Source organism: Phacochoerus africanus, chromosome 4 (genome assembly GCF_016906955.1).
Source record: "Phacochoerus africanus isolate WHEZ1 chromosome 4, ROS_Pafr_v1, whole genome shotgun sequence".
Lineage (NCBI taxonomy): Eukaryota > Metazoa > Chordata > Mammalia > Artiodactyla > Suidae > Phacochoerus > Phacochoerus africanus.
In genome coordinates, this window is record NC_062547.1 from 42,282,636 (window position 1) to 42,307,175 (window position 24,540).

At 42.7% G+C, this 24,540-nt stretch overlaps 2 protein-coding genes across 8 annotated transcripts in view; both read right to left on the reverse strand.

Moving 5' to 3' along the window:
• Positions 1–12,022, reverse strand: part of LOC125125319 (L-lactate dehydrogenase C chain) — a 59,767-nt gene extending 47,745 nt beyond the window's left edge. For 5 of the 7 annotated variants that reach the window (XM_047776164.1, XM_047776161.1, XM_047776163.1 and 2 more), the window contains exons 1-2: positions 8,929–12,022; positions 2,167–2,284 (exon numbers count right to left, since the gene is read on the reverse strand). In XM_047776164.1, the coding sequence (XP_047632120.1) occupies positions 2,167–2,284; positions 8,929–9,120 (310 nt within the window). In that variant the 5' untranslated portion in view covers positions 9,121–12,022. The remainder of the gene's footprint in view (positions 1–2,166; positions 2,285–8,928) is intronic. The other 2 variants (XM_047776167.1, XM_047776162.1) reach the window with 1 other exon arrangement.
• A 413-nt stretch (positions 12,023–12,435) lies between these two features.
• Positions 12,436–23,737, reverse strand: LOC125125320 (L-lactate dehydrogenase A chain). Its single transcript, XM_047776168.1, has 8 exons — positions 23,623–23,737; positions 21,215–21,364; positions 18,737–18,854; positions 17,600–17,773; positions 16,681–16,854; positions 15,889–16,006; positions 14,010–14,133; positions 12,436–13,178 (listed from the first exon to the last, which is right to left on the reverse strand). Exons 2-8 carry the CDS (start codon positions 21,338–21,340, stop codon positions 13,014–13,016), a joined length of 999 nt encoding a protein of 332 aa, XP_047632124.1. The 5' UTR covers positions 21,341–21,364; positions 23,623–23,737; the 3' UTR covers positions 12,436–13,013.
• Positions 23,738–24,540: the final 803 nt, after the last annotated feature.

Below are 24,540 nucleotides of genomic sequence, written 5' to 3' on the forward strand. Positions count from 1 at the left end.
AGATCCTTAACCTACTGAGCAAGGCCAGGGATCAAACCCGTATCCTCATGGTTACTAGTCGAGTTCATAACCCACCGGGCCATAACCTGAACTATACATAATTAATTTTTTAATGATTGCTACTATGAAAATTAAGTTGAGGTGTTTTCCCTGTGGTGTAAGGGGATCAGCAGCATCTTGGGAGCACTGGGATGCAGGTTCAATCCTGGGCCCAGCATAATGGGTTAAGGATCCAGGGTTGACACAGCTGTGGCTGAGGTCCCAACAATGGCTTGGATGTGATTCCTGGCAGGAACTCCATATGCCACAAGGTGGCCAAAAAAGAAAAGAAAAAAGAAAATTAAGTTGAATCCCCTAGAAAAACATATAAAACGATGATTCAAAACTGTCCTTTTAGGGAGTTCCCTTCGTGGCTGAGAGGTTAACAAACCTAACTAGGATCCATGAGGATGCAGGTTTGATCCCTGGTCTCACTCAGCGAGTTAAGGATCCAGTGTTGCCGTGAGCTTTACTGTAGGCTCGAAGCTGCAGCTCCAATTCCATCCCTAGCCTAGGAATTTCCATATGCCGTGTGTGCAGCCCTAAAAAGCAAAACAAAAAACAAACAAAAAAACTACAATACACTTTGGTATATGATAAAATAATTATTTTTCCTAATTATATAAGGCTTCTTAGTTGGTCAACACATGATGTTAATGTTAATGAGGCTAAGTGCTTCATTTCCTCTTTTACAGCCTGAACTATACCCTGAAACCTGGTCCTCTAAAAACACTCTGACACCAAAAAAAACAGGTAAAAAGAATAAACATATAACAATAATATTACAAAAACTGTTCAAGACTGCATATCCTTGGGAAAATATATAAGACTGAATAAAAAGTTTAAAAAGTATTTATAGGAGTTCCCGTTGTGGCTCAGTGGTTAACGAATCCGACTAGGAACCATGAGGTTGCGGGTTCGATCCCTGGTAGAGGATCCGGCGTTGCCGTGAGCTGTGGTGTAGGTTGCAGACATGGCTCAGATCCCGCGTTGCTGTGGCTGTGGTGTAGGCCAGAGGACATGGCTCCAATTAGACCCCTAGTCTTCCATATGCCGAGGGAAGCGGCCAAAGAAATGGCAAAACAAAACAAAACAAAACAAAACAAGCATTTATATAATATGTTAGGCCCATAAAAAAACATAAAAATAGAAAAAAAGGAAAGAAATACACAAAACCAGAGTTCCCATTATGGTTCAGCAATAACAAACCCGACTAGTATCCATGAGGACACAGGTTTGGTCCCTGGCCTCACTCAGTGGGTTAAGGATCCAGCACTGCTGTGAACTGTGGTGCAGGTCACAGATGCAGCTTGGATCCCAAGTTGCTGTGGCTGTGGTGTAGGCCGGCAGCTGCAGCTCTGTTTCGACCCATAGCCTGGGAACTTCCATATGCCCTGGGTGCAAAAAGACAAAAGAGAGAGAGGGGGAGAGAAAGGAAGGAAAGGAGGGATAGAGGGAGGGAGAAAAAAGGAAGGAAGGAAGGGCACAAAACCATCAGCAGAAGTGCTTTTAAATTTTCTTTATCCTTTTTTTGTATTTACCTAATTTTCCATTAGAATGGAATGTTCTTTTAAAAAAATTAAACTTTTTTTTTGTCTTTTCTAGGGCCACACACACAGTATATGGAGGTTCCCTACACCACAGCAACTCGGGATCTGAGCCTCGTCTGCGCCTACACTACAGCTCACGGCAACACCGGATCCTTAACCCACTGAGCAAGGCCAGGGATCGAACCCGCAACCTCATGGTTCCTAGTTGGATTCATTAACCACTGCATCATGACGGGAACTCCACCTGAAAAAATAAACTTCTAAACAATATGTCCTAATCACAGCAGTGCTATTTTTTTTTTAATTTTTGGCAACACCCATGGCATATGAAAGTTCCCAGATCAAGGACTGTATCTAAGCTGTAGTTGTGGTAACACCAGATACTTAACCCACTGCACAAGGCCAGGGATCGAACCAGCCCTGCCAGAGAGATAAGCTGGATCATTAATCCACCGTGCCACAGCAGGAACTCCCATGGCAGTGATATTTTTAATTTTATATTTATTAACAACAGTTTGGTAAAATTCATTACTTTTTTTTAAAGCTCTGAAAATAACTTTATAAAACTAAAATTAACCTTTTCCAGAGACAATCTTTGAAGTATTGAAGAAAAGACTGCCATGCTGAAGATCCATTGTTTCTCCCTTCAGTTTGTCCGCTGCAACATCAACAAGGGCAAGCTCATCAGCCAAATCCTAAAATACATGAAAGTTCTGAATAATCAAATGTTCTGGAAAATGTTCCCATTTCAATTTTAGGAGAAAGAGAAAAAATTTTGTGGGTTATTTTATAATCAAAGGAATGTTACTTTTTTTTTTTTTTGGTCTTTTTGCCTTTTCTAGGGCCGCTCCCAAGGCATATGGAAGTTCCCAGGCTAGGGGTCTAATCAGAGCTGTAGCTGCCAGCCTACACCAGAGCCACAGCAACGTGGGATTCGAGCCAAGTCTGAGACCTACACCACAGCTCACGGCAACGCTGGATTCTTAACCCACTGAACAAGGCCAGGGATCGAACTTGCAACCTCATGGTTCCTAGTCAGATTCGTTAACCACTGCGCCACAACGAGAACGTCAAAGGAGTGTTACACTTTTAAGAGAAAAAAAAAATGCCATAAAGTTTTTTAATGTGCCTAGTGATTAGAAGTTACAGTAAATGACAGAATGCAACATGTAATTGTTAAATTTTGCCTTCATGTAATTGTTAAATTTTTAGAATTGGGATTTTTCCACTTCAGGTAACAGGGTTTTGGGTTTTTTTCCCCCTCGTTTTGGCTGCCCCGTGGCATATGGAGTTCCTGGGCCAGGGATCAGATTCGAGCAGTTGTCATGATCTAAGCCACAGGTATGGCAACACCGGATCCTTAACCCACTGTGCCTGGCCAGGGATTGAAAATGCATCTCAGAGCTTCTAAAATGCGGCCAATCCCATTCACCATGGCAGGAACTCCCAAATAACAGTTTAAAACAAATGAAAAGTTATGAAATCCTTTCAAAAGATTTTATTATATTTAACCCTTATCCCTAATTTCTGACCTGAAGTTCTTTTTAATTTGAATCCTTAAGCAAAAATAGACAAGCAGCCACATATGGGAAACCATTTTATGTGGCTCAGTATATTATAATTAATGCCGGCCCTCCAATCTAGGAGTAGATAAGCAAATAACCAGACCTGACCAATTGTTCTATTCTTCCTTCTAGCCCTAGCAATTAGTTAAAAAATGGGCATATGGCTCAAGCATAACAAATGAGCACAAAGTCTATGAGGTTAGAAAATAGAAGATGGGGAGTTCCCATTGTGGCTCAGTGGTTAATGAATCTGACTAGGAACCATGACGCTACGGGTTCGATCCCTGGCCTTGCTCAGTGGGTTAAGGATCCAGCGTTGCCGTGAGCTGTGGTGTAGTTGCAGACGCGGCTCGGATCCCGCGTTGCTCTGGCTCTGGCATAGGCTGGCAGCAACAGGTCTGATTAGACCCCTAGCCTGGGAACCTTCATATGCCACGGGAGCAGCCCAAGAAATGGCAAAAAGACAAAAAAGAAAGAAAGAAAAGAAAATAGAAGATGGGAGGTTAAGTCTCATTTTTCTTTGGAATCATAAGCTCTAAGGATGACATTAGACTCTGAGAACAAACTGTATAGTCATCTTTACCATCATATGGGAAGACCCTACCCAAGAATTAAGCCAACAGAGGAAATATAAGCTACCTGAGAATTAAGCCAATAGAGGAAATATAAGCTAAGATATACAGAGACTGTGTGTCTTTTTTTTCTCTTTTTTCTTTTTGGCTGCCCTGTGGCATATGGAGTCCCAGGCCGGGGATCAGATCCAAGCTGCAGCTGTGATCTATCCCACAGCTTTGGCAACACCAGATCCTTTACCACATTGTGCTAATGTGTTAATGTGGATCGAACCGGTATCCTGGCGCTGCAGAGTTGCCCTCAACCCCACTGTACCACAGAGGAAATTCCAACAATAGCTTTAATACAAATGTGATGTGGATTATTATAACCAAAGAGGTTATACAAGCTGTGCTGCAGATCTACCACTAATCATCTATAGTGTAATGAGGGCCAGGGATTGAACCTGTGCCCCAGTGCTCCCAAGATGCCGCCAATCCCTTTTCACCACAGTGGGAACTCCTACAGAGGCTGTGTCTTGATACTTGAAGCTAGCTCTGAGACTTCTCCAGTTGCATAGACAATATACAGTGTCTATACTCTAAATTTGAATTGGGTTTTCATCACATGCAACAGAATATAGAACTGTATATAAGGAATATATTACTTCAGATTCCAATGGCCAGATTCCAAACGTGAGCAGTAAAGGAAAGGAATCAAATCCTTATTTATTACTTTTTTTTTCCAGATCAGGTACCATCTGGCATTTTTGGAAGACTATAAATTCTAAAACTTACTAAATTATGTATATATATCAGAAATAGGATAATGATAAGGACTTGCATCCAAAATAATCATGTATCACTTTTCAGCTAACTGCTAAGAAAACCAGATCATGTTTATGGATCAATTTTCTTTTTTTTTTTAATTTTTGGCCACACCTGCAGCATGAGGAAGGTCCTGGGCCAGGGATCAAATCCATGTCACAGCAGTGACCTGAGCCACACCACTGACTAATGCTGGCTATTTAACCCACTGAGCTACTAGGGATACAATTTTTGCCTTTTTTTTTAGGGCCACACCCACAGCATATGGAGGTTCCCAGGCTGGGGATTGAATCAGAGCTGTAGCCACCAGCCTACACCACAGCAACAGCAACGCCAGATCCTTAACCCACTGATCAAGGCCAGGGATTAAACCTGTGTCCTCATGGATCCTAGTCAGATTCGTTTCCACTGAACCACGACGGGAACTCCCATAGATCCATTTTTATATCTGTGTTTCTGCCTGGGGCTGGACATAAAAACACAAACCACTATATACATTTCAACAGAAGGAATGTAATGTAGGGAATTAATTAGATGTTTGAAGGGCTGAAAAAGCAAAAGGGGAACATCTGCAATAATCCAGAGGTAGTAATTGCATTTGAAGCTACCACCCCTGAGGCTGAGGAAACAGAGACTAAAGTAGGTGCTTCATGGATCCAGGCTCATACTTGGGAAGAGGCAAAATCTGGCTGCTGATGATACCACTAAAGGGAAGAGATGAAGCCAATGCAGGAAGTTAAAAAAAAAAAAAACCCAAAAAACAAAACTGGAGGTTACAACCAACTGCTACCATTGAAACAAAGGGCTGCAGCTGGAATAACAGTGACCAGGACAATAAGCAAACAGAAAGTGGCTGGTCACAGCTCCCCTCCTCCCTTCCAACCTCCCTCCCTCTAGTGTCGCATATTGGCAGAACCTAACAAGATGCCAACTGGCAAAGGAGAAAATGATTATGCAGAGGTCCAGCCAGCATCACAAAGCAAAGTACAGAAAGCTGAATATGGAGGTGAGGCAAGTCAATAACCAACCCAGCCTGCTTTTTTTTTTTTTTTTGGTCTTTTGTGTTTTTTTGTTGTTGTTGTTGCTATTTCTTGGGCCGCTCCCGCGGCATATGGAGGTTCCCAGGTCAGGGGTTGAATCGGAGCTGTAGCCACCGGTCTACTCCAGAGCCACAGCAACGCAGGATCCAAGCCGCGTCTGCAACCTACACCACAGCTCACGGCAATGCCGGATCGTTAACCCACTGAGTGAGGCCAGGGATCAACCCCGCAACCTCATGGTTCCTAGTCAGATTTGTTTCCGATGTGCCACGTCAGGAACTCCAGATGTAGTTAATTCTTAAAAAAACAAGCAAAAACTTTCAGGGCTTATTTGAGCTTCATCCTTGACAGTCAAGACAGATGAGGTTTGGAAGATCCATTGAGGAGAGAATTTTCTGGTAACCTGTTGAGAAGGGAGATAAATAAAGTTGGAAATATAATTTAAAAGCAGGCTGGGGAGTTCCCGTCGTGGCGCAGTGGTTAACGAATCCGACTAGGAACCATGAGGTTGCGGGTTCGGTCCCTGCCCTTGTTCAGTGGGTTAAGGATGCGGCGTTGCCGTGAGCTGTGGTGTAGGTTGTAGACGCGGCTCGGATCCCGCGTTGCTGTGGCTCTGGCGTAGGCTGGTGGCTACAGCTCCGATTCAACCCCTAGCCTGGGAACTTCCATATGCCGCGGGAGCGGCCCAAGAAATAGCAACAACAACAACAACAACAAAAGGCAAAAAAAAAAAAATAATAATAAAAATAAATAAATAGAAAGACACCCAATGTTCATGGAATGGAAGACAGTATCGTTAAGATATCAATACTATTCAAAGCAATCCGCAGATTTAATGCAACCACTACCAAAATCCCAATGGCATTTTTTTCTTTTTGTCTTTTTTTGCCTTTTTCTTGAACCACTCCTGTGGCATATGGAGGTTCCCAGGCTAGGGGTTGAATTGGAGCTGTAGCCATCGGCCTACGCTAGAGCCACAGCAACATGGGATCCGAGCCACCGCATCTGCGACCCACACCACAGCTCACAGCAATGCTGGATTGTTAACCCACTTAGCAAGGCCAGGGATCGAACCCGCAGCCTCATGGTTCCTAGTCAGATTCGTTAACCACTGCGCCACAACGGGAACTCCGGCAATGGCATTTTTTTAATAAATAGAAAAGTCCATTCTAAAATTCACATGGAAGAGTTTCCGTAGTGGCTCAGTGGAAATTAATCTAACATCCACGATGACATGTGTTAAATCCCTGGCCTTGTTCAGTGGGTTAAGGATCTGGCATTGCCATGAGCTGTGGTGTAGGTGCAGACATGACTCAGATGTCATGCTGCTGTAGCTGTGGTGGAGGCCGGCAGCTGTAGCTCTGATTCAACCCCTAGCCTAGGAACTTCCATATGCCAGAGAGGTGAGACCCTAAAAAGACAAAAAAAAAAAAAAATCACACAGAATCTCAAGAAACTCTACATCACTGAAACAATCTTGAAAAGCAACAAAGTTGGAGGTCTCAAGCTTTCCAATTTCAATACTTATTACAAACCTACAATAATCAAAACACTGTGGTATTAACATAATGAGAAATATAGACCAATGGAATAGAACAGAGCGCCCAGGAAAAAACTCTCATGTGAATGGTCAGATATTTTTTGACAAGAGTGCCAAGATCGGAGTTCCCATTGTGGTGCAGCAGAAACGAATCTGACTAGGAACCATGAGGTTGCAGGTTCTATCCCTGGCCTCACTCAGTGAGTTAAGGATCTGGTGTTACCGTGAGCTGTGGTGTAGGTCACAGATGCGGCTCGCATCTGGTGTGGCTGTGGCCGGCAGCTATAGCTCCAATTAGATCCTTAGCCTGGGAACCTCCATATGCTCTGGGTGCAGCCATAAAATGCAAAAAAAAAAAAAAAAAAGAGTGCCAAGATCATTCAATACAGAAAGGACAGAATTTTCAACAAATGCTATTAGGATAACTGGCTATTTACATGCAAAAGAATGAGGTTGGACTGTCTGCTTTATACCATAGGCAAAATTAACTAAAAATGGATAAAAGACCTAAATGTAAGACCTAAAGCTATAAAACTCTTAGAAGAAAAGATAAAAGGAAAGCTTCATGATACTGGATTTGGCAACAAAAGTAAAAACAGATAAATTGAACTGCATTAAAATTTTAAACTTCTAGCATCAAAGGACACAATGAAAAGGAAACCCAAGGAATGGGTGAAAATATCTGAAAATAATTTACCTGATAAGCAGCAAATATTTAGAATATAAAAAGAACTCCTAAGACTCAGCAACAAATAACACAATTTAAAAATGGGCAAAGGGGAGTTCCCGTCATGGCGCAGTGGTTAACGAATCCGACTAGGAACCATGAGGTTGCGAGTTCGGTCCCTGCCCTTGCTCAGTGGGTTAAGGGTCCGGCGTTGCCGTGAGCTGTGGTGTAGGTTGTAGACGCGGCTCGGATCCCGCGTTGCTGTGGCTCTGGCGTAGGCCGGTGGCTACAGCTCCGATTCAACCCCTAGCCTGGGAACCTCCATATGCCGCGGGTGCGGCCCAAGAAATAGCAACAACAACAACGACAAAAAAAATAAATAAATAAAAAAGAAAAAAAAATGGGCAAAGGGGAGTTCCTATTGTGGCTCCACAGAAACAAATCTGACTAGTGTCCATGAGGATGCAGGTTCAATCCCTGGCCTCATCCATGGGTTAAGGAGACAACTTTGCCATGAGCTGCAGATGCAGCTTGGATCTAGCATTGCTGTGGCTGTGGTGTAGGCCGGCAGTTGCAGCTCCAATTCAACCCTTAGCCTGGGACCTTTCATAAGCTGCACCTGCAGGCCTAAAAAGCAAAAAAAAGCCAATAAAAATTAAAATGAGAAAAGGATTTGAAGTAGACATTTCTCCAAAGATATACAAATGGCCAACAAGCCCATGAAAAGATGTTCTGGAAATAGAAAAATGAAAAGAATTCCACTGATACTTTATCAAAGTTGGTATTTTTTGTTTTACAATGTGTATGTAATACTTATGTAATTAAAACAAAAATCTTAAAGTATAAGCCATTGGGAAATATGATTTTCACCCATTATCTTCAAGTAAAGCAAAATGCTGAATCACTTTAACAGAAAATATTATAAGATTAACAAAATAATGCAACTAACTTGTCTCCGATGAATAAATTTAAATAGTCTGGCAAGGCCTAACACATGGCAAACTCCAAATAAACGTGTCTTAAATTGTGTAAAAGTCAGCTGATACTTATTTGCTCTCAAGTGATTAACCCTGCAACCCCTTGCTCATCAACATCCACAAGACCTGTAAGTGCTTATTTTTCAGCCGCCGTATAGGCTTATCACTTACCTTCAATAAGATACAAATAGCACAAGCCATGCCTACAGCACCAGTTCCAACAATGGTGATCTTACTCTGGGAGACTTTATCTTCTTCAATTAGATTCTCAATAAGCTGCTCCTTGACAGTTGACATTTTGAGAACCTGACAGGGACAATGCAATTTCAGTGGAATCAAACTCCCTGAATTAATCACTCTCATTCATACCTACCAATGTACTAACCACACCGAACCTCTAAGGAACTACCTCTTGACTTCGCAGAATGTTGGAGCCACGGGTATTGCGGAGCCAAACAAAAAAACCTGGTCGATGGCTGTGGGGAGGCAGAGCACCGGTCAGTCTATCAGTGTTACCGACTGCGGCACCAAAACGTTTTTAAAACTTCTCCCCGTCCCTAGCCACCATTTTCGCTCCAATTCCAGTCACTCCCAAATGCTTAGCGTGGCGCAAGTCAGTACAGTAAGCCAGAAAGCGCAGCGCCTGTAAGCTGCCTTTTTAAAGTTACACCAGGATGAAAAAAACAAAAACAAAAAAACTAGCAACGCCAGTTGAGGTGTCAAGCCAGGCGACCGTTAGTCTCTGAATCTTTATGCAAGCCCGCACGCACGCACGGCTTTCCTTCGTCAGCACGCAAGCTCCGCCCCCGGCCTCGCCCCAGGCGCAGGTGAATTGGTAGTGGCTTCCTCACTTCTGCCCTATAACTTAAGAACTGAGTGCTGAAATAGACGTTGGGAGTTCCCATCGTGGCTCGGCCAAAACAAATCTGACTAGTATCCATGAGGACATAGGTTTGATACCTGGCCTTGCTCAGTGGGTTAAGGATCTGGCATTGCTGTGAGCTGTGGTGTAGGTCAGCGGCTACAGCTCTAATTTGACCCCTAGCCTGGGAAACTCCATATGCCGCAGGTGAGGCCCTAAAAAGAAAAGAAATAGACATTGAATTTCTCTTGAGATAACAGAGGGTAGTAATGAAAAGGAAAGGCCGAGTCTAGTTTTCTAAAGTAATTTTAATTTACCCCAAGAATTTACTTATAATTCACGAAGGGGACACAACTTCCTCTATTATTTTTATTTATTTTATTTTTTTGGTCTTTTTAGGGCTGCACCTGAGGCATATGGAAGTTCCCAGGCTAGGGGTCAAATTAGAGCTGCAGCTGCTGGCCTACAACACAGCTCACAACAACAATAGATCCTTAACCCACTGAGTTCTTCCCCAGCCTTTCTCAAAGTTGTGTGTTCGCAGAGTTCCCCACTGTGGTGCAATGGGATTGTCCACCTAACACAGTGGGTTAAGGATCTGGCCTTGCTGCAGCTGTGCAGCTGCAGCTTAGGCAACTGGGATCAGATCTGACCCCTGGCCTGAGAACTCTATGCCTTTGGGTAGCCAAAAAAAAAAAAAAAAAAGATCATGTTCACTTTCAGTTTTGAACGTAAATGGCACTTCCTCTAGCTTTCCTTGACTAATGTGTTATCACCTCCCTACATCTCTCCTGTTTGTCTTATATCACTTTTCATAACCCACTACCAGCCTCAAGCAAGAGGTTCCCAGGAGTGGCAGCAGCTATTGGTCCTGTGCTACTGCTTGCTTATGTGCTTCCTCTCACAGAAACTCCTAGCCCTGGAACCTCACATAAACGGCTGAGTGGGAGACACTGCTGACCTGGGTGACTTCCACATTCAAGCTCTAGATCTGTCTCAGGCCATAGGAGGTATCATGTAGGTACTGACGAAACTTCTGCTCTGGGTAAAGAAAGAGACTCTTCATTCTTATCTGCCCTAAGCACTTGTTCTGAACCTTCTCTTTGCTTCCTTCACTAACTAGCAGCTTCTGTGAGATTGGGGGTAAGGCCTGCTTAATCCACTTCCCAAGGTTATTAGGACTAAAATGAGATCATATTCTGTAAAAAACAGTAAGCTCCTTGCAGAGTTGGCCAATCAGTTGCCTGGGGCAAGAAGGTACAAGGTGAACACGGAACATGTAATGTGCCAGAAAGTGAAAAAGCTTTACAAGATTAAATCTGAAAATTCATGGAAAATTAGTTTAAGAAATTTCTGTCAAGCATTTTTGGTCATGTTGATATTGCCTAATTTCCTGTATCAAATAATATGAAATAAAGGTAAATACATTTTTTTTTAAAGACTGAAGATGCTACGAAGTCTACCAAAGGCTACAGGAATAAGTGCAAGTATTTCTTTTGGGGGGAGTAATTTAAAAGTTCTTAGTTGAGATCCCTGGTGGCTCATTAGGTTAAGGATTTGGCATTGTCACTGCAGTGGCTCAGGTCACGCTGTGGTGTGGGCTCCATCCTTGACCCAGGAACTTCCACATGCAGCAGGTGTGGCCCAAAGAAAAAACAGTTCTTACAGTTGTTTCTCTTAACTAGCTCTCAGAAAAGGGACTTTAGGGGAAAATTCTGGAGGGGTGATGACAATAAAGTTGTTCCAGTTAATCTCCGGAAGTAATGTTTTTTAGGCCTGGAGAGGGTCATAGTTATAGAAATACTGTGAGGGAAATCTAAAGAAAATTTTTGAGTAGACAACCACCAAGACTATTTCTTTCAAAATTGTAAAGTTTCATTGTGGTACTGGCCTCCAGAGAGCAAAAGGTCTTGAAAATCTCTGTCCCCCTGTAGTGGTAAAATACCACTATTTATAATGTTTTTTACATTTATATATAGAATATTACCTACATGAATTGTAGGATCCCAATTATAATTAGCACTATTATCATGTTATAATGCTTTGGGACTACTATTAAAACAAGTGATTACAATGAAAATGGTAACAAAACAACTTAGTCAATCTAGGTACACCCTCAATAATTCTTTTTTTTTTTTTTTTGGCCACCCCATGGAATTCCCAGACCAGGGGTCAGATTCCAGCCACACTGGTGACCTATGCCACAGCTGCAGCAATGCTGGACCCTTCAACCTACTATGCCAGGCTGGGGATCAAATCTGAGTCCTGATACTGCAGAGATGCTACCAGTCCCATTGTGCCACAGCGGGAGCTCCTATTAATTCTTACTGAAGTCTGAGCATTAGTAAATAGTTCACCTTAAAAAAAAATCATTGCAGGTGTTCCCATTGTGGCTCAGTGGGCTATGGACCCAGTGTTATCTCTGTGAGGATGTGGGTGCAATCCCTGGCCCTGCTCAGTGAGTTAAGGATCTGGCATTGCCATGAGCTGTGGCATAGGTCACAGATGTAGTTCTGAGTTGACCCCTGGCCCAGGAACTTCCATATGCTCCAGGTGTGGCCATAAAAAATATATATATATTTGGGAGTTCCTGTGTGGCTCAGCAGGTTGAGGATCCATCATTCTCATTGCTGCAGCTCAGGGCACCGCTGTGGACTGGATTCAATCCCTGGTCTGGGAACTTCCACATGTGGTGGGCATGCCCCTCCCCACATCACCACAGTGTTACCCAAGAATAACCTAATGCTTTCCAAGGTAATGAACAAATATAGCAGCTTTATGACTTTGTATCTTAATATAAGAAATTAAGAGTATAGTCACTGTTCAAGGTTTATTTGTTGTTTTAGTTGGTATAACAGCTGGATAGTTGGCTGCATTATTTATATAGATTTTGATTTTTCTTTTTACATTACATGGCATTGTACACTATTCTGATACATACAGTACATAAAATAAGATTCTTTAGAATAGTTATCACAAGACATGCAATACTGGATTTGTACATTGGATCCCAGGATGTGATTAATTGGAGATAAAAGAGTTAGACTGGGCATCTTAGCTAAAGGAACCAGATATTATATAACACAGAGTAAACATATATCTGGCTTGAAAGGCAACTGCAGCATCTGCAACACTGGCCCGGGTGCCTCTTGAGAAAGTAGAACTATTTTACAAGAACCAATTTAGGACTATACAAGATAAGTACCATCCAACATCAGGATACAGCTGTGGGGGTTTATGAACCACTCCTAACTTTAGGAAATGGCTGTTTTTCCTAGGCTGTCTTAACATTACTGCTTTAGTCACAGATCAGATTAAAAAGAACAATATGCACAACCTCCAACTAAAATCTTGTTGTAGCCTAGACAGTGAAAGTGGTATGTTATGAGAGACTTTAAAATTGCAGCTCTTTCTGGATCCCCCAAAGTGTATCTGCACTCTTCTTCAAATGAGCCTCTTCCTCAGGAGTCAGAGTCACTTTCACAACATCTGAGATTCCATTCTGTCCCAAGATGCAAGGAACACTAAGGAAGACATCCTCTTTTATCCCATAGAGACCCTGGAGACAAAATGAAAAATATTTTTATGTTTTTTCTATTCATTCTGAGATCTCCAAAGACTTTCATTCTCTATAATTACAAAGCTTATTTAATAGAACTTGATAAGCAGAAATTCCTTCCCAGATTTTCAGGCAGGATGTCATGAACAGTGTAAAAGAAAGTCATTAAAAGATTTCCATTCTAAGAGAAAATCAAAATTATTGTCATTATCAATCATACTTTCCGAATTTTTACTGTATAACACTTTGGTAACTCTAACTTGAGTGTGATTTGTTTCTCCCAAAGGAAAAAAAATGTATTTCTTTTATAGTCATCCACCCATTCAACACAATTAAATAAGAGTTTTCTTATTAATCATCAAGTTATCAAATATCTATGTGCTGAACAAAGTGCTAGTGGACATTAATCCCAAAGCTCAACCAAGTCTTTTCAGAAGAGTCTCAGAGGCATTAATTAACTTCACTTAAATCAATGATTGAGGACTGGCAGTCTCAGAAGAGTTCTGTTTTTGTTTTTTTTTTTTTTTTTGCTTTTTAGGGCTGCACCCATGGCATATGTAGGTTCCCAGCCTAGGGGTCTAATCAGAGCTACAGCTGCCAGCCTACACCACAGCCACAGCAACATTAGATTCAAGCCTCATCTGCGACCTACACGACAGCTCATGGCAATGCTGGATCCTTAACCCACTAAGCGAAGCCAGGGATCAAACCCAAAACCTCATGGTTCCTACTCGGATTCGCGACACCAGGAGAACTCCAGAGAAGAGGTTTTTTTTAAAAAAAACAGGAAATGAAGGCATTCAAGTACAACCTATTGCTACACAGACCTACCTTAATCATGGTGGAAATCGGATGCACCCGCCTAAGATTCTTCATTATACTTTCTGCCAGATCTGCCACAGATAGTCCAATGGCCCAGGACGTGTAGCCTTTCAGTTTGATCACCTCATAAGCACTGTAGAGTAGGGAAGTGTAGGAAAGAGGAGGGAAGAGTAGAAAAAAGTAGGATGGGAGAACAAAGAAAAAGCTTTCAATGAACACATGCTCTATAATATACAATTCATATAGTAAGTAATACTATATAAATAATACAGTAAACTCACATTACGTAGCTAAGAGTAACCCTTGCACATGTATAGCAGGATATTATGTACTGGTATCATAACAGTACTGTTGGTAATAGCAAAAACCTGGCAACAAGCCCAATGCTCTCCAACAGGGAAATGGATAAACTGTGCTGTATTCATACAATGGAATATTACATAGCTGTCAAAGGAAATAACTTTCGCCACATGCAACAAAATGGATGATTCTTAAAAATGCAATACTGAATTTTAAAAAGTAAATCCAAGAAGATTTCATATAGCGTGCTTGGCTTGGGATTATCTCAAGTGTATGCACATGGGGGTGAGAGGGGCCCAGTGGGGAACAGAGAGATAAAGGGGAGGAGAACAGAATTCATTCATTTCTAAGCACCAACAGACTAATAATTCTGACCCAATAAATGCTACAGTTAGCTGACAGCAGACTATCAACGTTTCTTGGGTTAGATGATGGTTTTACAGGTTTTAATTAAACAAATACAAGTAAGATGGCCTTGCCTAGACCAATGATGATTCGTTCTTCAATTCCATAGACTTGAGGTCCACACATGGCCACCTGACTTAAAGTAAATAATGCCACCAAGCTGAAAGTTTCCTATTTGAACAATTTTTTTTTTTTTTAAATTTAGTTGTTGTTGTTGTTGTTGCTATTTCTTGGGCCGCTCCCGCGGCATATGGAGGTTCCCAGGCTAGGAGTCGAATTGGAGCTGTAGCCACCGGCCTACGCCAGAGCCACAGCAACGCAGGATCCGAGCCGTGTCTGCAACCTACACCACAGCTCACGGCAACGCCGGATGGTTAACCCACTGAGCAAGGGCAGGGACCGAACCCGCAACCTCATGGTTCCTAGTCGGATTCGTTAACCACTGCGCCACGACAGGAACTCCCTATTTGAACAATTTTTAATGTTAATAATTATTTACATTTTTAGTACCATTATGAATCTATACCTTGCTTAAAACTTTATAATCGTCTGAATAAACAAGAGGCTAGCTGTGTTTCTACTGCAGGAACCTAGATTTAAAAATTCATATCCTTAATGAATGAATCATATATGATGTTGAAGACTGAATCTCAAATAGGGTATACATAATCTAACTTGTTTTATCTTATATATACATATATTTTTTAGGGCTGCACCCACAGCATATGGAGTTTCCCAGGCTAGGGGTCAAATAGGAGCTACACCACAGCCACAGCAACCCCAGAACTGAGCCGCTTTGTAACCTACACCACAGCTCACAGCAATGCCTGATCCTTAATCCACTGAGCAAGGTCAGGGATCAAACTTACATCCTCATGGATACTAGTCAGAATAGTTTCCACTGAGCCACGACAGGAACTCCTCTTTTATCTTATTAGTTTACATTACAAACACAAAGATTTATCATACTATAGAGAATTACAGCAAATAAAGATAGACTGTAGCATTTATAAATGTCTGTAATTTTTAATGCCTTTACCTTTTTATAGTATGATGTTTAAAAAAGCTTTTAGAAAACAAGTTTTCTGACAGTAAATCGAATGCAAATATTATTAAACTTTTAGTTTTTTAAATAAAATAATAAATTTTAACCTTTCACATTACAAATTATGAGCTCTATTACCTGTCCACCACCTGTTTGTGAACCGCTTTCCAGTGTTCCTTATCTGCATCAGTGCCTAATTCAGGGTGCAGATTCTTCAGGGAGACACCAGCAACATTTACTCCACTCCACACAGGCACTAAAAGAAATAGTATAGAATATATTTATTTTCATGCACCAGCCAGCAAACTAGTCATCCTGACCTATTCTTCTAAAATTGTCTTATCTGTGGAAGATTACCCCCTTTTGGTAGAGATGGTCAAGACTACCAATACCCCAACTTTTAACTTTTCAATGATTAGATTATGTAAAACTATCAGTTTTATACTATCAGTTATACTATTATTTTAACCTATTTTCCTAACCTATTGAGATGAAACAGGATAAGAGCATAAGAGGAATTTTCTTGGCATAAGGAACTGAGGACTTTGCACAAATGATAACATCTTTCAACTGTGATAATAATATTTGTTCTCATACCCTCCATTTGGCTTGGCTGACTCTTTCAGAGCTAAACAGTTTGAGTATAAACAGCCGTGATATTAAAAGAACTAGCCTAAGAGCTATCATCTTATTATATGTCTGTCTACTCTAAGAAAGAAATTTCATCCCATATCCCTTATACCAGAAAATGTCATACAGAATGCTAAAAATCTTTACAATTCTTAGGATATAATTATACCAAAATAAAAGATTTCTGGAAATCATTCTACCCTAAAGAATGGACATCTGATTTAGGCTCTGATTTAGTAATGATACTCCTATCAATTTTTACACCATCTTTCTTTCACAGAGAAAATAAGTTATACTTACCACTAGAGTCTCCATGCTCCCCAAGGATCCACCCATGACAGCTTAGGGGGTGAACTCCCAGCCTTTCCCCCATTAGGTAACGGAACCGGGCTGAATCCAAATTGCAACCACTTCCAATAACACGGTTTTTGGGAAAGCCACTTATCTTCCAAGCCACATAGGTCAAGATATCCACTATGAAGAAAATATTTAGGCAGCGATACTAGATGAGTCATTAGATAATTATTGACTACTCAAGTTATACGGCCCTGTATGACCTTGATATTGATCAAGACCAATCAATATTTGGTTAATATTTTTAAACCTCTATGCTATATATAATACAGCAAGTACAGTAAATATTAAAAAAAATGTAGTTTAATGAAAATAAGCTTGCATCAATAATATATTATCCTGGAGTTCCCGTTGTGGCTCAGTGGTAATGAACGCAACTAGTATCCATGCAGACAAAGGTTCCATCCTTGGCATCGCTCAGTGGGTTAAGGATCCGGTGTTGCTGTGAGCTGTGGGTAGGTCACAGACTTGGCTCAGATCCTGCATTTCTGCGGCTATGGTGTAGGCCAGTAGCTGCAGCTCTGACACAACCCCTACCTTGGGAACTTTCATATGCTGCAGGTGCAGCCCTCAAAACCAAAAATAATACAAAACAAAAACATATTATTCATAAACTTATCCCTTATCAAAATCTTAAGCAAGTAACAACTTTTAAAGTTCTGACTACGTTAAAGGCATTGTATCCCCCTTTAATATTTTAAACTTAACCATTTTACAAAACCATAAATCTACTCCCAGGAGGAAAATGAAAAAGATTATACACACACACACACACACACACACACACACACACACACACAGATTATGATATATATACTGTCAATTTTACTCTAGCTCATCTATTTTTATGCCATTAAAGTCTCACCTGGATTGGAAACAACAAGCAACTTGCAGTTTGGGCTGTATTTTACAATATTAGGAATGATGAATTTAAAGATGTTCACATTACGCTGGACCAAATTAAGACGGCTTTCTCCCTCTTGCTGACGTGCCCCAGCTGTGATAACAACCAGCCTAGAGTTTGCAGTCACGTTATAGTCTAGACAAAAAAGAAATAACAGCCAGATTAAGTCCTTTAAGATAATCCCAGCAAAAATGTGTTCCATTAACCTTTTTTATGGACAGTTTTATTAGTGTTTTGCACATGTGGCATATAAATGCCCCTAATGCCCCTCAGACTCCTACTTTGCTTTGTGAATTTTATCACTGTGGCCACTTACATGGAGGAAGAATACATCAACACCTTCCTTGCATTCTGGTTTTTAGTCGTGTTGTGGATTTATATAACTATAAGTGAGGGGAGCTAAAAGGAATCAAATTTACTTGATTCTCATATCAAACAACTGACAACCCCTAATTCCCTAATTTCTTGCCATATAATACTCCTATTTCTACTTAACTGTGGTCATTCAGCCCAGGGACAGGCTTTTCTTTTTCTCCCCTAAAGCAGAAGCAACTGTACATTTATCAAGCATATCTTGCTTCTAGTACCGTATGGCCCAGGATGGCTAACTCTGGGTTGAAGGTAAAGGAGTCCTTTATCAGGTAAGTGGTCAACGATTTTCAAGCGTCAAAAAAAAGATACTATTTGGGCCTATGGCTCAGTTTCCTGGCTGGCAACTGTAAAACGTGATAGGGTCAAGACAAGAATATCTGCTGCGCAGGCTCATCTACCTTATTCTCAACCTTGTGCTAGTGTGTGAAATGAAGTAGGGGAAGTAAGTATATTTGAGTATTTGAAGAAACGTGGTAAAATATGGACCTAAGAAACTTTGTTAATTACATTCTAATTTAGATGCTTTCCACATCATGCATCAATGAGATTTCCACTTAAAACCATTTGCTAAAAATTCAAACACTGATATCCATAGGTACTAGTGCAAAATTGTTCAAAGGGCTCTCTTATCCTGTATAAAAAAGAAATCTCTGTACAGTTAGAATTTCAAGCCTGATAAAGAATTAAGTCTAGCATAGACTGGAATATAAACTTTTTGAAATCAACCTTTGCCAGAGACAATTTTTGGGGTCCTAAGGAAAAGGCTGCCATGTTGCAGATCCATCATCTCTCCCTTCAGTTTGTCTTCCATGACATCAACGAGAGCAATTTCATCCGCCAATTCCTAAAAGACATAAAATTTTTAGTTAAATGGGAAGGTATCATTTCCAAATTTTTAGAAGAGCATACAAAATTTCAGTATTTCTGGGTAGGAGAATTGTACTACTGTTATTAGTATCAGGACATTCCTCAAAGTAGAGGCAGGCCTCCATCTAAAAGCTGACTCACAGATGACCTAAACATAGGAAGATACACTGACCCTTTTTCCAACTCCTCTCTCCTCTTGGAAGCAGCCCCTGCAGAAGGTCCACCACCACTGTACAGAAGCACAACACTCCACTGGCAGTGAATAACATCCAATTTTGTGAAACTGCTCTATTCACTCTCTCGAATTCAGTTTTATACGTTGATTTTAGGTTGTTAGTCATTAAATAGCTGATATTGACTAGTATTAAGACTTAAAAAGTGATATTCTGGACCATTCTCTGGTTACATATTTTCCACATATTAACCAACACCAACAGTTTTACGTATTTTGTAAATACGTAAATATGTAGTTTGTATATTACATAATACTGGTGAAAAATATCCTTTCAGATGAATCTATAAAATCTCAAAGGATCATCTTAGACAAAGAACACTAACAATAGCTTTTTATTTTTTGGCCCCAACCATGGCATGTGGAAGTTCCTGGGCCAGGAACTGAATCCGTGACACAGTTACAGCCTGTACCACAGCTGTGCCAATGCAGGATCCTTAACCTGCTGCATCACATGAGAACTTCCACCAACAATAGCTTTACTTTTTTATTTTTCTTTTTTGGCCACCCTATGGCAAATGGAGTTCCCAGGCCAGGGATCAGATACGAACTGCGGTTGTGACTTACGCCGAACCAGATCCTTTAAGCTACTGTGCTAGGTCGGGGATCAAACCTGCATCCTGGCACTTGCAGAGATGCCTTGGATCCCATTGCAACCACAGCGGAAACTCCAACAATAGCTTTAATACAAATGGGATGTGGATTATTATAACCAAAGAGGTTATAGCAGCTGAGCTGTAAATCTACCCCTAATCATACACAGTATAATGAGTGGTCTGGCAGTTACTCTTTTTTTTTTTTTTTGTCTTTTTGCTATTTCTTGGGCCGCTCCCTCGGCATATGGAGGTTCCCAAGCTAGGGGTCGAATCGGAGCTGCAACTGCCGGCCTACACCACAGCCACAGCAACTCCGGATCCGAACCGAGTCTGCAACCTACACCACAGCTCACAGCAAGGCCGGATCATTAACCCACTGAGAAAGGGCAGGGACCGAACCCGCAACCTCATGGTTCCTAGTCGGATTCATTAACCACTGCGTCACGACGGGAACTCCTGGCAGTTACTCTTAACCACACCTGAGTTGGTGGGGGTGGGGACATCCCAGAAAAAGACCACAGATGGTTCATAGGTTTGGGGAAAATAAATGGTAACAGTTTCTGATGCAATGGGGAAGGAATAAGAGTTGGTATACTATGCAGTTTCTTCTGATTTCAATCCATTCCTGTTGGAATGCAGAATTGATCATTTCACTCTTAGGAACTCCAAATCTGAATATATATATACACACACATACATACATATATATATATATATATATATATACACACACACACACATATATATATACACACACACATATATATATACACACACATACATATATATATATATATATATATATATATATATATATATAGTTGTTGCTGCTTTTTAGGGCCACACTCATGGCATATGGAGGTTCCCAGGCTAGGGGCCCAATCAGAGCTACAGCTGCCAGCCACAGCCACAGCAACATCAGATCCAAGCTGCATCTGTGACCTACACCGCAGCTCACGGCAACACCAGATCCTTTAACCCACTGAGCAAGGTCAGGGATTGAACCCACATCCTCATGGATACTAGTTAGATTCTTAATTTGCTGAGCCTGAACTTAGCAATTTCAATTCAAAAATTACTTTGAAATAATTTTAGCTTTTTTAAAGGCATGGGCTCTACTTTTCCATTTGTAGACAATTAATACAGGTTAATACAGCACAGTGAAGTTAAGAAACTGGGTCTCCAGCCTAAAAATCTTTAATTTTTGTAGTTTAGATGCCCTTTTGGTATAGCATCAAGTTTGTTTCAGGAGTTCCCTAGTGGCTCAGTGGGTTAAGGATCTAGTTGTCACTGCTGTGCCTCTGGTCAACTGCAGTGTCTCAGGTTGGATCCCTGGCCCTGGAATTTCTGCATGCCATGGCATAGCCAAAAAGAAAAAAAAAAGTTTGTTTCAAATTTTTTTGAATGAGTTAATGAACCTAATTATCTTATATACAATGTGATAATGCAATTCTTGGAGAAGTGGAGTCAAGGTATCCTTGGATTCTAGGGTGATGGGCTCTCACTTACCTTCATTAAGATACTGATGGCACAAGCCATGCCAACAGCACCAACCCCAACAACTGTAATCTTATTGTGGGGAACATGCTCTTCCTTATGAAGATTGTGAATCAGCTGATCCTTGAGAGTTGCCATAGTGGATTTAGAACCAAAAGGAATCTATAGGGGGAAAAACATGCATTGTCACTCCATCCTCTTTAACGCATATTAACCAAAAGCTGTTCTGAAAAACCATATATTGCCTCTTTTTGGGGTACTTGCCACTAAAAAAACAAAAACATAACACAAGAGACGTCTAAAAGGGCATGGGAAAAACCCCTAAAGATAGGCAAAGGATAGTTGAAAGGCCTAATGCCAGGATCTGGTCTGGCGAGGATGTTGGTGTAAAGGTCCTCACCTTGGCGTGGAAAAACAGTATTGACGTTTGCGTGTAAGTATAGCCTCCAGATGGCTCACCCATCTTGACTTATTAACTCCAAGTGGAGCTGGCCTTTCCTCAAACAAGAGCACTGTGAGACCCCGGTCTAGCTCTACTCCAGTCACCAGGACTCCTGCCAAGCCCCTTAAGGACCACGAGTACTTGGTTAAAGTGCCTTTAACGGCCTCACCGCCTCGCCGCGCTACCCCGGAGCCAGTGGGGCCTACTGTGATCTCCGCCCATGCGCAGCACCCGTTTTCTTCTCCCTCTCCCCAACACCCGCTGCCGAAGAAGGGGCGGAGATCAACTAACTGTCTCCTCTGCCAGAGTCCTTTGCATTTTTACGCCCCGCCCAGACCCGGAAGATTGGCAGCCGCCCCTCCCCCCATCCACTTAGCCAGTCACTACCTTGAGCGCAAGCGCATTTCAGAGCGCGGGGCGGAAACAAGAGTAGTGCCTAGCGGTGGCTGGCTCCTGAAAGGTGGGCACCAACCCGACAGCCCAGCAGATGCTTGCGGAACCCCGCCCGAAAGCGCCCGTGATAAGAAAACTAATCCGCTCTCTGGGTCAGAGGGAGTGAGCTCAAATCAGACTTTAGACTTAACTAATGCTCCAAAGCACACATGAACAACGTGAAGCACGGTTGGCAGCCTCCCCGGCCTGGCGCGCGGCCAGAGCCAGATTTTAAATCTTGATACCAGGAATCAAGGATTGTTAGTCAACCCGCACGGAGGCGCCTCGTTTGGCTTCTGCCGTGATCCTTGGTGCAAAGGCGTGAGGAAGGTATGAGGAAATTTTGTTAGTACCGGAAATGCAGCGATAGCTGCAGAGACCTGAAGACTGGAGCCCTCAAGTTAATAGATACTTGGTGGAACCCTGGATTTCCAGAGCCAGGGAGGGGAGCTTCGACTCTCCTAATCTAATTCTACATTGGATTCACTGGAGAAATTATCACAGATTGCATCGTGAAAGCACCAAGTCTAATCTTGACACCAGCCCAAAGAGCAAAAATATCTGAGAGGGTTTGCAGGCAGGCAGCCCAGAATCACCAAGCTAGAATTGAGTCTCTCCTTACAAATTGCTGCTATTTCTAGACAGCCTTGTAAGGTTTCTAAAGCCTGGCTGGGGGAAGGGAGTTCTTTCTGCAGACATCTCCAGGTTTCACCATAATCTGAGTCCTGGGCTCCAGTGCTCCCTTCCATGTGGGAATACGAGTCCGGGTGAAGCCCTGCAGAAAGAGGGCCTACCTCCCAAGTCGGCCACCCGCTCACTGTGACCTTAGAGATGCCCTAACCAGCCGTAGGTTCCCCCATTTGTCAAAAGGAGAAGAAGGTATGAGATGATCCTACTCTCAATATACTGAGAGGCGGGAGAGCTGGCTGATAATCACCCTTACTGCCTCTTCTTTGCATGCTCCATGTCTAGTGTAGCGCCCATACATCAGTAGCTTCTTAAAAAATGTAATTAACTCAAAAAACGCTCTATAATCTGCAGGCAGCAGCTGCCCTCAAGAAGCCCACCTCTTGAGAGTCCCACGGTTAAAATGCGACCAAAACGGCACCCAGCAGCTTTCTGGCTTCCAGGAACCCACCCAAACACTGCTGAAGCTTTTTCGGCCCCGTAGACTCCAAGAACCGGACTTCGAGTTCTGTGCGGTTTGCCCATTTCGAGCCTAGAGGTATGCCCCACCCTTCAGACCTGTCGAATCCTGGTCCTTCTGCATCCACTCAGGCCTTCGACCCCAGATTAGATGCGGCCACCTCCTTGGTTCCCCAACCCACCCAGAGGCTACTGTGCCCATTTAGAGGCAAAGGAGGTAACCGCGGGTCCCAAGCCCATGCGTGGCGTGGGCCACCGCCCAGGTCTCAGGACTATGCCTCTGGGAAGCAGAGCCAACACCTCGCGGGAGCAGGGACCCCTTCGTGGGCAGCGCGGCGACAGAGAAGCCCAAAGTCGTCGGTCTTCCCCTCGGGCGCCGTGCGCGCCGGGCGGGACGTACCGGGAGTGCACTTCGGGCGGGCGTGGGAGGCGCGCAGTGTCGGATCCGGACTTGGCGGCAGCTGCTCCGGTACTCCGAGCGCGGAGCGGGAGGGGCCTTAAAAGCAACAGCGAGGTTGACGTCAAGGGGGAGCCGGGCGGACGTGCAAGAACCCACGTGTGGGTTGGTCTGGGGGCGGGCTCCGAGCCGGGCGGGGCAGTGGGGGGGGCGGTGGCGCACGCAGCGGAAGGACCCATGTGCGCCCGGCTATGCAAAGGGCTTCCCAGACCCATGCTGCCTCCGGCCGCAGAAGTCCAGGCTAGAGCCATCAGCCAGAGTCAAGCCAACCCTCATTTCCTCTTCCTTAAAATGTGGAAGTTACTCTCAAGGAAGGCTCAATCTGAATTTTTGCTGCTGTTGTCCAGTGTCCAGAACAGCTTCTAGCACATAATGGGCACTCGACAAATTTTTGTTGAAAGTGCCTAGCACAGCCTCAGTGTATTCGTCTTACCTAAGTTGAGTGATCTCCAAAACTTGACCCAGCTTGACCTCCTACTGCTAAAACTTCCAAGTCCCATAACTCAAAGGAAAGCCTCATCCTCTTGTCCGCACTCCCTACTGCCCCACCGGCCCAGCACCTTGTATCCCAGCCACACCCAAGAACTGCCTGGTTTTTAGTTTCTTGGTTTGTTTGTTTGTTTAAGCATATCATTATTTTTTTACCTTTGGGCTCATGCTGGTTCCAGGCCGGCCTTCCTTCTCCATCTCTTTTCAACTGGACCCATCTTCTGGTACTCCCCCCCCCTTCTCACCCACCACATACACCCAGGGAGTTGCTATCTCCTTTCTCTCTGTTCCCACCACACTAGTCTGTACATCCTTCAGACGAGCTTGCCTTAGAGGTGTGTGTGTGGATCCGCTCTCCTACCTGCTGATGTG